Source organism: Trachypithecus francoisi, unplaced genomic scaffold (assembly GCF_009764315.1).
Source record: "Trachypithecus francoisi isolate TF-2019V2 unplaced genomic scaffold, Tfra_2.0 Lachesis_group21, whole genome shotgun sequence".
NCBI classification, from domain to species: Eukaryota; Metazoa; Chordata; class Mammalia; order Primates; family Cercopithecidae; genus Trachypithecus; species Trachypithecus francoisi.
In genome coordinates, this window is record NW_022681467.1 from 6,032,844 (window position 1) to 6,045,984 (window position 13,141).

Sequence of the window (13,141 nt, forward strand, 5' to 3'; positions counted from 1 at the left end):
GGAAGAGGCATCAAAGAATTTGCAGCCATTTTTAAAACAGCCAGTTTTCTTTGACTGCATGCTTTTATTTTCCCCTGTAATCATTCTCAAAAGTGAGATCTCTTTATAGTAGGTGATGTCAAATGACATGGGGGAGTGTCTTTCTCAGGTCTCTTACTGGGAGGTACAGTACTGGTGTGGATTCCTCCCTGCTGTGTGTAGAAGGCTCTCACCTGGGCTGCATCATTCTGGATGCCACACTATTACTGACCCAGTCTAAGACATGATTAACCCCTTTGGAGACAATGTCACATTGCCAACCCACATCAAGCTCACTGTATACTGCAGTCCCAGCTCTTCTTCTCGCTTGCTTGGAAGTACCTGCCCTACCTGCCAGCTGCTAGTGACCCCCGACCCATGAACAGTCCGTGCCATAGTCTTCTCATGCTCAACACCAAACTCATTTGATTTTGAGTTGGTACATTTTTGTTCTTCCTATTTATGAGGTTCCTCAAATCCAGGCCTGGGGCAGGCATCTCTCTGCTACTCCATGACTGTCCATGAGTTATGGAGAGTGGCCCTGTGATCTCGGAGGGGTTTTCAAAACCAGAGTGTGTTTGCCAACAAAAATGATCAACGTGGATTGGAGGGGTGGAGAAGGAGTTACAGAGTCCAGAAAGTGAGCCAGCTAAATCTCCATCTTTGAAAATGGAGAGGTTGCAGATAATGTCTGAAGTTGACAGAGCAAGGAAAAACATTCTATAAACATATTACTGTATTTGGAGTTATGCAGATAGCCACTGAAAAACTGAGAAAAGAAATGCTTCAAACTGGTTGCTTCTGGAAAGAGCTGGGAGGAAGAGTGGGCTGGGAGAGAGACCAGCTCTCCTTATGCTCAGCCCTGCAGTGCAATGTAGTATTTTACCTTGTGCATGGATTTTTGTAATAAAAAATAGTGATGTGCATTTGGATATTAAAACATTATACAACAATTTAGAGTGAGGTGTGCCATTTAAAAGGTCTGGTTAGAAGCTACGGTTTGTAATTACATTTTATAAAGGGTTGTCTTCTTGCTTTGGGTTTAAGCTCTGTTTTCATTATTTTGTTTTTTAGAAAATCACAAAATTGGGACAAAACCAGGAGAAAGTTGAAGAGAATGGGGAAAGGGGGAGAAAAGCTCCCCAGTGAATTCAGCTGCCCTTTCTGTATCACTCTATGTACTTTGATTTTATGTCCTTCTGGAAAAATTAAATTGGAACGCCCTTTATCACTTCTTCATTTCATTTTTTTTTCCGTTGTAAAAAGGGCAAGAGCTTAATGTGCACAGACTAAAGCTGCAGGGGCAGCTGGGCACACATGGGCAGATGCCCGAGGCTCTGGGCAGTTGGCTGGGTCTTCCACTCAGTTTCCAAAGTACGCAGTCGCAGCAGCAGCTGGAACCTGGCAGGCAGGTGACAGGGAGACAAGCTGAGGGGGTGCATGGTATTTCTGTCTGGTTTAATGTTTTAACAAGTAAGAGGAACACTTAAATATCAAAACGAAGTATCCCTGCAGTAAATATTTATCCTTTAACCATAAAAATATCCTTTTATACCTTTTGAGAATCGAGAGGAGAGCAGAGGAGAGGAGGGGAGGGGAGGAAAGGGGAGGGGGGTGAGGAATGGAGAGGAGAGGAAGGAAGGGGAGAGGAGAGGAGAGGGGATGGGAGGGGAGGGATGGGAGGGGAGCAGAGGAGCGGAAAGAAATTCTTCAGAGATTGATCCAAGCTACTCAAAGGGTTGTTCATTCACCAGCAGCATCAGCCTCACCTCGGAGCTTGTTAGAAATGTAGCATCTTCCTGTTCCCCTAAGTGGTCTGACAATCTGTGAAAATGTGAACCTCAGGCAAATCGAGAGGTTCAAATCTTTGTGTTCACCGAACACCTGTGAAACTGCCCAGGCCATCAGGGTATGCATATATGAAGAGCATACCATATTTTTATGGTTAAAGGATAAATATTTACTGCAGGGATACTTCATTTTGATATTTAAGTGTTCCTCTTACTTGTTAAAACATTAAACCAGAAAGAAATCTTTCAGTATCTGAAAGATGTCACTTTATAGAGACAATGTGTACCATTCTGACGTTACAAAGGTGGAGTTGGTAGGCGTGTCCAGGCCAAACAGTGGGACTGGACACAAGGTCAGTGGCCCCAAAAGAGTGCTGAATGTTTGCTGCACATGCTTAAAAATGCAGAGAGCCACGCTGAACATAAGGATTTACATGTAGATTCTCTGGTCATTGAGCAGAGCCAGGTGAACAAAGTACCCAAGATGTGCGGCCAGACTCACAGAGCTCAGGGTCAGGTTAATCCATGTGTGAGCTCTGCCTGCCACAATGAGATGAAGCTTATTGAAAAGGAACACATTGTTCCTAAACCAGAAAAGGCTGCACAGAAGAATAAGACAGCCCAGAAGAAACTGAAGAAATGGAAACTTATGGCACAGGAATAGACTCATCAAACAATACATGGAATTAAAAGTACAGGAAAGAAGGAAGGAAGGGAAAAAGGAAGGAAGGAAGAAAAAAGAAAAGAAAATGTAGCATCTCAGGCTCCCCATTCCATGACCTCCTGCTCCTAATGTGCATTTTAAGAAGCACAGGGGATTCATGTGCAGAGCACAGTTTGAGAGGTGCTATTCTAAAGTGTAGATGAGGAATTCTTAGTCAAGAAAGTGCAAGCTTGTGGTTCTCAGCTTTAGCTTAGGAGCATGTGGGGCACTAAAAAAATACTGACGACTGGGCCCCACCCTAGAATAATTAAAACAACCTCTGGGGGCGGAGCCTAGGCATGGATGCATTTTCAAAGCACCCAGGTCATCTCAATGTGCAGCCAAGGCAGAAAATACAGGGCAAGTGATGCTCAGAGCTGCTGAGCCCATTCTGTGACAATCCCCTGGGTGGAGACCCTGTCTCCTTCATGCGCTGCCTCCTCTGTGCTTGGCGATGTCAAGGAAATCTGTCATACACAGGCCCGCATCGAATCCACAACCGTTCACAAGATGGTCTAAATGGGGTGTCTCATCTTTTGGCTTCCCTGAGCCACACTGAAAGGAGAAGAATCATCGTGGACCACATATAAAATACACAAACACTAAAGATAGCTGATGAGCTGAAGAAAATAAACTGCAAAAAAAAGTCATAATGTTTTAAGAAAGTTTACAAATTTGTGTTGAGCCACATTGAAAGCCACCTTGGGCCCATGGACCATGGGTTTCACAAACTTGGTCGAGGACCTCATCCTTGAGTTACAGAGTAAGCCTCTTGTCACTGGAGAAATACCTTACTGCTGTAGACTACATGAAACACTCATGCGTACTACAAAGTGGAATATTAAAATCTGCTGCCCTGAGACATTGAACAGCTTTGGTGTATCCCACAATGCTTTACTTAAATGTGGCTGGAGAGTTGAACTGAAAGGAAAGCATGGACACTGGGAAACCAATCAATCAGATTTCCTATTTTCATAACCGAGAGACAAAATAAAATAAGGGTTGACAGAAGGTGCACGTGTTTGCAATACTTTTGCGAGAGCCCATTGCCACAGCCAAATGTTAGCCTCTTGAGGCATAAATTAATTTACCACAAATGCATGCCTGGTTGCGTCTGGATTCTGCTAGGGCGAGCAGTACGTGTTAGACTTTTGGACAACAGCTTAAAGAATGACATTTCTCCAACTTGCTGTGATTTTTATCCTTGAGCAGAATGTTTTTCTTGGAATGGGTTTCTGCGAGGGTTTGCGGACATAATTCTGGTTATGTGTGCGGGCCCTGAAGGGTGCTTTTATGAATTTAGAGCAGCAGCTGTCCAGGCAGAGGGATGCTCTTTACCCAGAGAGCGTGTGCCCCAGTAAACATATGAATGGCTCTCATGGAGCTCTCCAGACACATGGCTTGCACCCCCTGTGCCCGGCCTTACCTGGTACTGCTGCCCGGTGCAGAGGATGAGGTGGTCGTAGAGCACGATCTCGCCTGTGGAAAGCACAACGTGCTTGGCTGCTCGGTCTATGCCGGTCATTCTGCCCACCACGACATTAACCCAGGAGCACAGTGACATCAGCGCATAATCTTTATCATTAAAACAGTGGCTGCAAAGAGAGAAGCTCCATAAGTGACATTTGAGCAGCTGACAGCGGGCATTAATTAGACATCTGGTGAGCTGGTTCAAGTCCCCTAGTGGGCTGAGTCTGTGCTCTTGCTGTGAGTTTACCAGGACTGATACTAGGAGATTTTTCATTATGAAACACTTAGTCATAAATTGACATCGTCCCATTAAAGTTAAATTGTTCCACCTGGCTTAGGTCAGCCCGCAACTGGGTGGGAGGTGTGTGTGTGTGTGTGTGTGTGTGTGAAATCACTCATATTATACCTTTCTTCTGCTTCTATTTCATAGTGGTTGTAAATTTACTTTAGTTGTTAAATTGGTGTATTGGCCACAGCCTCAAAGGGAATGAGAAGGAAGAAAGTGACATTGTTGAGGATCCCAAAGCCAGGGGTCAGAATCCTTGAATACCGAGAACCCTTCCTATTCGCTAATACTTTTCAGTAATGACTCATTCTGAGAATTAGCGTATGGCTTCCTGCCAAAACAACAAAATCCATTTTACTTAAAGAATATAGCAATTAGGGAGTTAACGTTCGCAGCAAGTACACTCCCTGGAGACTTTGGGATTCACTCTTCAGGGCAGAGGTGATTTTCCAGGAACAGAGACTTCCATGGCCAGCAAGCCCAGAACGGTCATTCATGCCGTGGTTTCAGGGTGCTGTGGCTGCACTGGCTTTCATTTTCTGGGCTCTGTTGCAGAGTTTGAGTGCTTTCACGTAATATTATTAAGAGTGAGTTTCTTGTGGCTTTGGGTTTATTTAAAGAGTTTTGTGAGGGTTGTTTCCAGAATTTTCTGAAAGGATTGACCTCAGGTAAACCACCTTTTAGTGATTCTGCTCTGAATACTGAGAGTCTAAGGTAATAGGACATTAAGTGCTTCTTTTAATTTAGGCTATATGATCCTTTTCTTCCTTTATCTCAATATAAAAACATTAAAATTTGTATTTATTCATCTATTTATTTATTCATTTTTAGAGACAGGATCTCGCTATGTTGCCCAAGCTGGTCTCAAACTCCTGGGCTTAAGTGATCCTCCTGCCTCAGCCTCCTGAGTAGCTGGGACTAGAGGCACATGCCACTTCTGTGCTTGGTAGCACAAACCTCTTCAAAAAGAACCCTGCCATGGTCTGTGTTGCTGACAAGTCTGGACTCTGTGTCCCCCTGCTATCTTCAGTTACCTCACCTCTTAACACGGGAGAAACTCCCTATGTGCCTCCACCGCTGACCGCTATAAGGAGTGACTGTGAGAATGTAAGACAGGCTGCTTTGTTAGGTGGGATGCATATGTGAAGAGTATTATTCTAAATAATGTTAATGAGACAGAACCCTGCTTACTCTCTTTGGAGGCAAACAAGATTCTGAAGTGGTAATGACAGAACATTTCTTCTTTTTGATCTGCACATAAGCCTGGCCTTACCACACAAAGAGAATTCTAGTCATGGGGCCATATTAGACCTTGTTACAGGACCTGTGAAAGGGCTCTGTGAAACAACGTAAAAACAAGAACATTTTTTCTTCATAAGAAAAGAAAGTCAGGGACTGGCCTATCACAGGAAAATAATGGATAGTGAGAGGAAATTCTCTTACAAAAACCATTTCGCTAGCTTTATAGGAATACAGGAAATGTCATGGCTTCCCACATTTGTGAGAGACCCATGAAAGACTGTTCTTATCTGCTCCAGCCACGATGAGGAAAAGTTAAATACAGTTAGTGCACAGGGATTCGTTTTATGAGGCTGTGCCCAAAGATAAAGGCTCTCAGGGGAAATTTGTGGAAGGTGAAGACAATGATATTTTTATAGCATTGATCACGTCAGAATGCATATTTGACCGTTAAAATGTGAAGCTCTGTCCAGTGGGAATGGCATTGAGGACCACTGATTTTTAGGAAACTTTACTAAGTCCTTTACAAAAGGAAGTGTTGAAGAATGTGGGGTGATTGCTGTTACAATATGTTACTACACTGAATGATTTTATTTACTTATTTGAGACAAGATCTCACTCTGTCACCCAGCCTAGAGCACAGTGGTACAATCATGGCTTACTGTAGCCTTCCCCTCCTGGGCCCAAGCTATCCTCCCACCTCAGATTCTTGAGCAGCTGGGACCATAGGTGCAAGCTACCATGCCTGGCTAACTTCAAATTTTTTGTAGACACGGGACTCTCCCTATGTTGCCCAGGCTGGTCTTCAACTCTTGGGTGCAAGCAATATTCTCACCTTGGCCTCCCAAAGTGCTGGGATTACCTGGCCATTTCTCAGTTTAAAATATCATTGTATAAGTGATTGCTACCCATTCTGGATATTACTATCCATTCTGGACCTTCCTTAATTTCCTCACCAGGTGAGTGAAACTATATATTAAAGACTGTAAGTGATATTTTTCCAAAATTATGTTTTAAGTAGAATGAATAAGCTTTAATATTCTAACATAGCAGGGCCTGACTCATGGCTTGGTGGTAAGAGAAATACCTCCACTAGGCTTCGCCCGAAAAGAGAGAAGGCACCAAACAAGGCACATCAGTGAAACTTCATGTTTCTCAAGTGAGCTCGACCGTGACTCAAAACTAATGTGAAAGACTGTCTTCATAGAAAGTTCTGAAGACAGATAATAAGGAGGAGAAAAAAAAGCAAAAATGGAGAATGGGGAAATTTCTGGAAAGCGCATAGATGAGTAGCAGCTTGCTCTAGGTTATAGTGCCCCCAACCTCATGGTCAAAAGCCTAGTCCAAAGCTCCAGGTGTGCAATTAGAAGCTAGCTCTGGGGGCCACAGATGAGTCAGTGGAGACCTGTACCTCATGGAGTCATGACTCTTCCAAGCTGGAAAGAACCTTAGAAATTCTCATAAAAGATTAATTGTGACACTCCTAGAAAAAGGAATATCACAATTAACTTCTAATTAATCAGTGCTGATTGTCCAATTAGTGGATTTCTCGTGCTTCCTGTTCCTCCTCTCCCACCGCCTTCCTTTCGGCTCCATCACAGACATGCCATTAGCACCTCCACAAGAGGCTGGATGTGGGGGGTGGGAAAGAAGACAGGAATGGTTCAAAAATTCTAACAATAATAAATTAAAACACTGTTAACAAGTTCAAAATAGTATTTGGAATCAGGGATTTAAATTACTAAATTTATGAATGTCATTTGCACCTTTCAGTTTGAAACCCCATGATCAGAGATAATTTCCTTTATTGGGGTTATGAGGACCATTTGAAAGGCATCTCCTATTTATGGTTCAATCTTACTGAAATATGTGGTTTCTAAGAAATATGATGACATGCAATTACCCATGCAAAGAGGTCTGGCTGTGTTATTTAGTCCCTCATACTTGCTTGAGAGGAGTTTTCGGGTATTTCTGGAGGTAACTTTCCTCTGTTCCACATTATTTACTGGGCATCTGCTGTGTGCCAAGGACTGTCCCAGGTATTGAGTATACATCAATGAATCAATGAATAAAAAGGCAAAAATTTCTGCCCTTGTGGAGTTTATATTATAGTTGATGGATTCTGAATATAAACATAAACATTATTTCAGAAGGCAAATAATACAATATTTAGGAGGATTTACGTAGCAAGAAAAAAACACAGCAGAGTATGAGGGACTGGAGTGTGCTGGGGTGTTGGCTGCAAATGGATGGGGCGATCAGGATAGACCCCATAGAAAAGGTGACATTTAAGAGAGAAAAGCAGAGACCTCAAGGTGGGGACTTGCCTGTTGCATCTGAGGAACATCGAGGAGGCTGGTGTGGCTCAAATGGGGAGAAAAAGGGCAAAAATAATAAAAGGTGAGGCTGGATAATTAAGTAGACGGAGACAGAGTTTAGGCTGGAGCAGCACAGCACGTTCTGCGATGGTGAAGCAGCACAGCACGTTCTGCGATAATGAAAATGTTCTTATCTGTTCTGTCCAATATGGTAGCCAGTGGCGACATGCGGCTAATGTGGCTGAGGCGCCGACTTTTCATCTCATTTAATTTTAATAATTTAAATTTAAATACACGTGGCTAGTGGCCACCATATTGGATAGTGCCGTTCTGGGCTGTGAGGAGGTGATGTGATCTGAGCCAGCTTTCTGCAGCCTTGCTCTGGCTGCTGTGCTGAGAATGTGGAGGCAGGGACAGCAGCAGGGACACCGGGGGCTTCCACCCACTCAGTCTGCCCATGCAGTGTCACACCTGCAGAAAGCCCCCTCAGTAGCTGTTTTCTCCTGACATACACCCAACATGGGATTGAGGGAAACTTTCACTACGCTCATGGAATTAAGTTCCTCTTAAGACATCTGCCAATAAAATCAGCATTTCCTGGGAATCATGTAATTTAGAAAGAGGGAAATGGAGGGAATGTGTTCTTGGCCAGAAGTTGGTGTTATGTTAATTTTAGCAAAAAATCCAGCAGGCTTGGCTTCTCATGTACTGCTCATGATAAAAAAAAAAAAAAGCAAAGCTCAGAGAAATGAAATTCCTTGCTCAGGTCCTTGGTGGCAGGGGCAGGATCTGAATCCACATCCTCCTGGCTCAAACCCATGCCCTTTTTTGTACCATAATGACATCCTTCAAGAAAAAGTCTATAGTCTGATAAAATTATTAAGTGGAAATGAACCCGGTGCTGCTGGCAAGGAAGTTGTGGTTTTTTTCTCACTGTTTGAGGGCAGAACAACTCTTTTTCACGGAGGAAAGAGGGTCCCTTCATCATGGAATCTAAAATGAATCCCCTGGGAGGGAACAATTTCCTTCCTCCTTATTGGAAAAATTAGGAGCTTGTTTCTAGAGGCAGAAAAACTATATTTCTTGGACCCATGTTTTGCTACAGGAAATTAAAATGAATGAAAGCCGTGTGATAAAGACATGGTATGTTCCAGAACAGATGTTGTCAAATAGTGATTCTATTGGGATGAAGACAATAAAGCTCACCCAGACTGGCATGGAAGTTCTTTGCCTGATCAGTTGCTGAGTACAAATGGCCAGGGTAGCTGTGGGATCCATATCCCAGTGAGGTGCCCTGTTGGATGTAAATGTAGTCACCAACCTCAATTGCCCCGTAGTGTCACTCAGAGCCCAAAGGCAGGGCTGGCTGGGTCCGTAGGCTCCACCCCAATTGTTTGGAACAGGGCAGATGTCTTCCCACAGATACAAACTGGTGGCCCTGGCCTGCCAGTCTTGGCCACTTGCTTGTGAACACACTGGTACTTGTATCTCCTAAGTGATGCCTGAACTCCAGGAGAAAAGCCCCACCACTTCTCCTTTTCCAATCTGAAATCTACTATTTAGCATTAAATAGACTGCACAAAGAGTAGAACATTTAGGCCTCAGAATGAAAAAGCAAATAAAATTCATACTCGCTGGCTAAAAATTTCCTTTGTTCAGTGTCCAGAAGTTTTTTTCCTGGGAGTCCATGAGTTGAAATCAGGGTAAGATTATTAAACTTCAAGTGAGAGCTAAAGAAAAAGAAAAATGAAAAAGAATAAGCAGTTAAGTGCAATTTAGCAAAAGTTTATCATAATTCAATTTAACTTTATATCTCGTGTCATCCAATTGTTGAATTGTTTTTGGAGCTACTAATTCTTTGCACGAACCTTCAAATAGAACCAACCATTTCAAGGAAAAAAGGAAGATGGCGCTGGAGCTGCTAACTGTAGAATCTTCCAAAAAGCTACACATTAGTAATGAGACAGGTTTTTAAAATGTGCTTTTCAAAGTAAAACTAAATAAAACAAATTGGGAGAGAGGTAAATTTAGTATAAAGTTTAAATTTTAGACTACTTCTATTAATAATAAACTGCTTGGAAGCATAACAACTGCAGCTCAACCCGGATGACCGGATGACTGCTTCCAGTCAAGCGTTTTGCATGGCGCATTATGCCATGTAGTCCTTACAGCAATCCAGTCAGGTCAGTAATACTATTATCCCTATTTTTTTTAGGTGGAACTGAAGCAAGTAATTTGCAAAGACCATTGGTATAGTTTGACTCTGTGTCCCCACTCAAATCTCATCATAATTCCCACGTGTTGTGGGAGGGACCCAGTGAGAGGTAATTGAATCATGGGAGCAGGTCTTTCCCATGCTGTTCTCATGATAGTGAATAAGTCTCATGAGATAGTGAATAAGTCTCTGATGGTTTTAAAAATGGGAGTTTCCTTGCACAAGCTCTCTCTTTGCCTGCTGCCACCCATGTAAAACGTGACTTATTCCTCTTTGCCTTCCACCATGATTGTGAGGCCTCCCCAACCACGTGGAACAGTAAGTCCATTAAACTTCTTTTTTTTTGTAAATTGCCCAGTCTTGGGTATGTCTTTATCAGCAGCACGAGAATGGACTAATACAGTAAATTGGTACCAATAGAGTGGGGCACTGCTGAAAAAATACCCAAAAATGTGGAAGTGACTTTGGAACTGGGTAACAGGCAGAGGTTGGAACAGTTTGGAGGACTCAGAAGATGAGAAAATGTGGGAAAGTTTGGAACTCCCTAGAGACTTGCTGAACGGCTTTGCCCAAAATGCTGAGAGCAATATGGACAATAAAGTCCAGAATGAGGTGGTCTCAGATGGAAATGAGGAACTTTTTGAGAACTGGAGTAAAGGTGACTCTTGTTATGTTTTAGCGAAGAGACTGGTGGCACTTTGTCCCTGCCCTAGAGATTTGTGGAACTTTGAACTTGAGAGAGATGATTTAGGGTATCTGGCAGAAGAAATTTCTAAGCACCAAAGCATTCAAGAGGTGACCTGTGTGCTGTTAAAAGCATTTAATTATATAAGGGAAGCAGAGCATAAAAGTTTGGAAAATTTGCAGCCTGACAATGCAATAGAAAAGAAAATCCCATTTTCTGAGGAGAAATTCAAGCCAGCTGTAGAAATGTGCATAAGTAACAAGGAGCTGAATGTTAATCCCCAAGACAATGGAAAAAATGTCTCCAGGACATGTCAGAGGTCTTCATGGCAGCCCCTCCCATCACAGACTTGGAGGCCCAGGAGGAAAAAGTGGTTTTGTGGGTTGGGCATGCTGGGTGCAGCGTAGGGACTTGGTGCCCTGCATCCCAGATGCTCCATTCATGGCTGAAAGAGGCTAATGTAGAGCTCAGGCCATGGTTTCAGTGGGTACAAGCCTCAAACCTTGGCAGCCTCCACGTGGTGTTGAGCCTGTGAGTACACAGAAGTCAAGAATTGAGGTTTGGGAACCTCCGTGTAGATATCAGAGGATGTATGGGTGTGCCTGGATGTCCAAGCAGAAGTTTGCTGCAGGGGCAGGGCTCTCATGGAAAACTTCTGCTGCGGCAGTGTGGAAGAGAAATGTGGAGTCAAGGCCCCCACACAGAGTCTCTACTGGGGCACTGCCTAGTGGAGCTGTGAGAAGAGGGCCACTGTCCTCCAGACCCCAGAATGGTAGATCTACCAGCAGCTTGCACTGTGTGCCTGGAAAAGCTACAGACACTCAATGCCAGCCCGTGAAAACAGCCAGAGGGAAGCTGTACCCTGCAAAGCCACAGGGGTGGAGCTGCCCAAGACCATGGGAACCCACCTCTTGCATCAGCATGACCTGAATGTGAGACATGGAGTCAAAGGAGTTAATTTTGGAGCTTTAGGATTTGACTGCCCCACTGGATTTTGGACTCGCATGGAGCCTGTAACCCCTTTGTTTTGGCCAATTTCTCTAATTTAGAATGGCTATATTTACCCAATGCCTCTACCCCCACTGTATCTAGGAGGTAGCTAACTTGCTTTTGATTTTACAGGCTCATAGGCAGAAGGGACTTGCCCTCAGATGAGACTTTAGACTGTGGACTTTTGAGTTAATGCTATAATGAGTTAAGACTTTGGGGGGCCAGACACAGTTGCGCATAATCCCAGCACTCTGGGAGGCCACAGCAGGTGGATCACCTGAGGTCAGGAGTTTGAGACCAGCCTGACCAACATGGTGAAACCCCATCTCTCCTAAAAATACAAAATTAGCCAGATGTGGTGGCGCATGCCTGTAATCCCAGCTACTTGGCAGGCTGAGGCAGGAGAATCACTTGAACTGGGGAGGCAGAGGTTGCAGTGAGTCAAGATCACACCATTGCATTCCAGTTCGGGCAACAAGAGTGAAACTCCATCTAAAAAAAAAAAAAAAAGACTTGGGGGACTGTTGAGAAGGCATGATGGGTTTTGAAGTGTGAAGGCATGAGATTTGGGAGGGGTCAGGGGCAGAATGATATGGTTTGGCTCTGTGTCTCCACCCAAATCTCATCTTGTAGCTCCCATAATTCCCATGTGTTGCGGGAGGGACCTATTGGGAGGTAACTGAATCATGGAGGCAGGTTTTTCCCATGCTGTTCTTGTCATAGTGAATTAGTCTCATGAGATATGATGGTTTTAAAAACGGGAGTTTCCCTGCACAAGCTCTCTCTTTGCCTGCTGCCATCCATGTAAGACGTGAGTTGTTCCTCCTTGCCTTCCACCATGATCGTGAGGCCTCCCCAGCCACGTGGAACTGCAAGTCCATTAAACCTCTTTCTTTTGTAAAAGGTCCAGTCTCAGGTATGTCTTTATCAGCAGCATTGAGAACAGACTAATATAACCATATAGCTAGTAAGTCTGGAGGCAGCATCCTCTCACCTTACCTCTGCCTGTACTGTCCTGTAGACCTCAAATTGTTCAGAGGGATCCAAAGGTCATCTAATTCCCATCAGCTGACATTAGCTTTATTACATTCAGATACACACAGTTAGTCAAATCAGGATACCAAAAAGTGTCATCTGGGAAGAAATTCTAGAGGGTTCCTTTTTAAGAGCAAAATTGCTTTATATTTGCATCAGGCTTTCCAGAGCCCAAGGCACATTCATAGGCATTCATACAGAGATTAATCTTCTATACAATTTATGCTGGGGGTAGGGGAGAGGCTGGTTTTTCTAATCCACATTTCATATGTAAGAAAATCAAGGTTGGAAATGGTAAGTAACTTGTTCGAGGTTACAAAGCTCATAAGCAGTGCCAGCTATGAAAGCCAGGCCTGCTGGCCTCAGGCAGTGCCCTGCCCCAGGTGCCCACA

At 43.7% G+C, this 13,141-nt stretch overlaps 1 protein-coding gene across 1 annotated transcript in view; it reads right to left on the reverse strand.

The window, feature by feature from the left end:
• The window catches only part of CFAP61 (cilia and flagella associated protein 61), a 308,416-nt gene that overhangs the window by 100,059 nt on the left and 195,216 nt on the right, over positions 1 to 13,141 (reverse strand). The window contains exons 19-20 of the mRNA XM_033185470.1: positions 9,456 to 9,554; positions 3,938 to 4,106 (exon numbers count right to left, since the gene is read on the reverse strand). Coding sequence (XP_033041361.1) covers positions 3,938 to 4,106; positions 9,456 to 9,554 — 268 coding nt within the window. The remainder of the gene's footprint in view (positions 1 to 3,937; positions 4,107 to 9,455; positions 9,555 to 13,141) is intronic.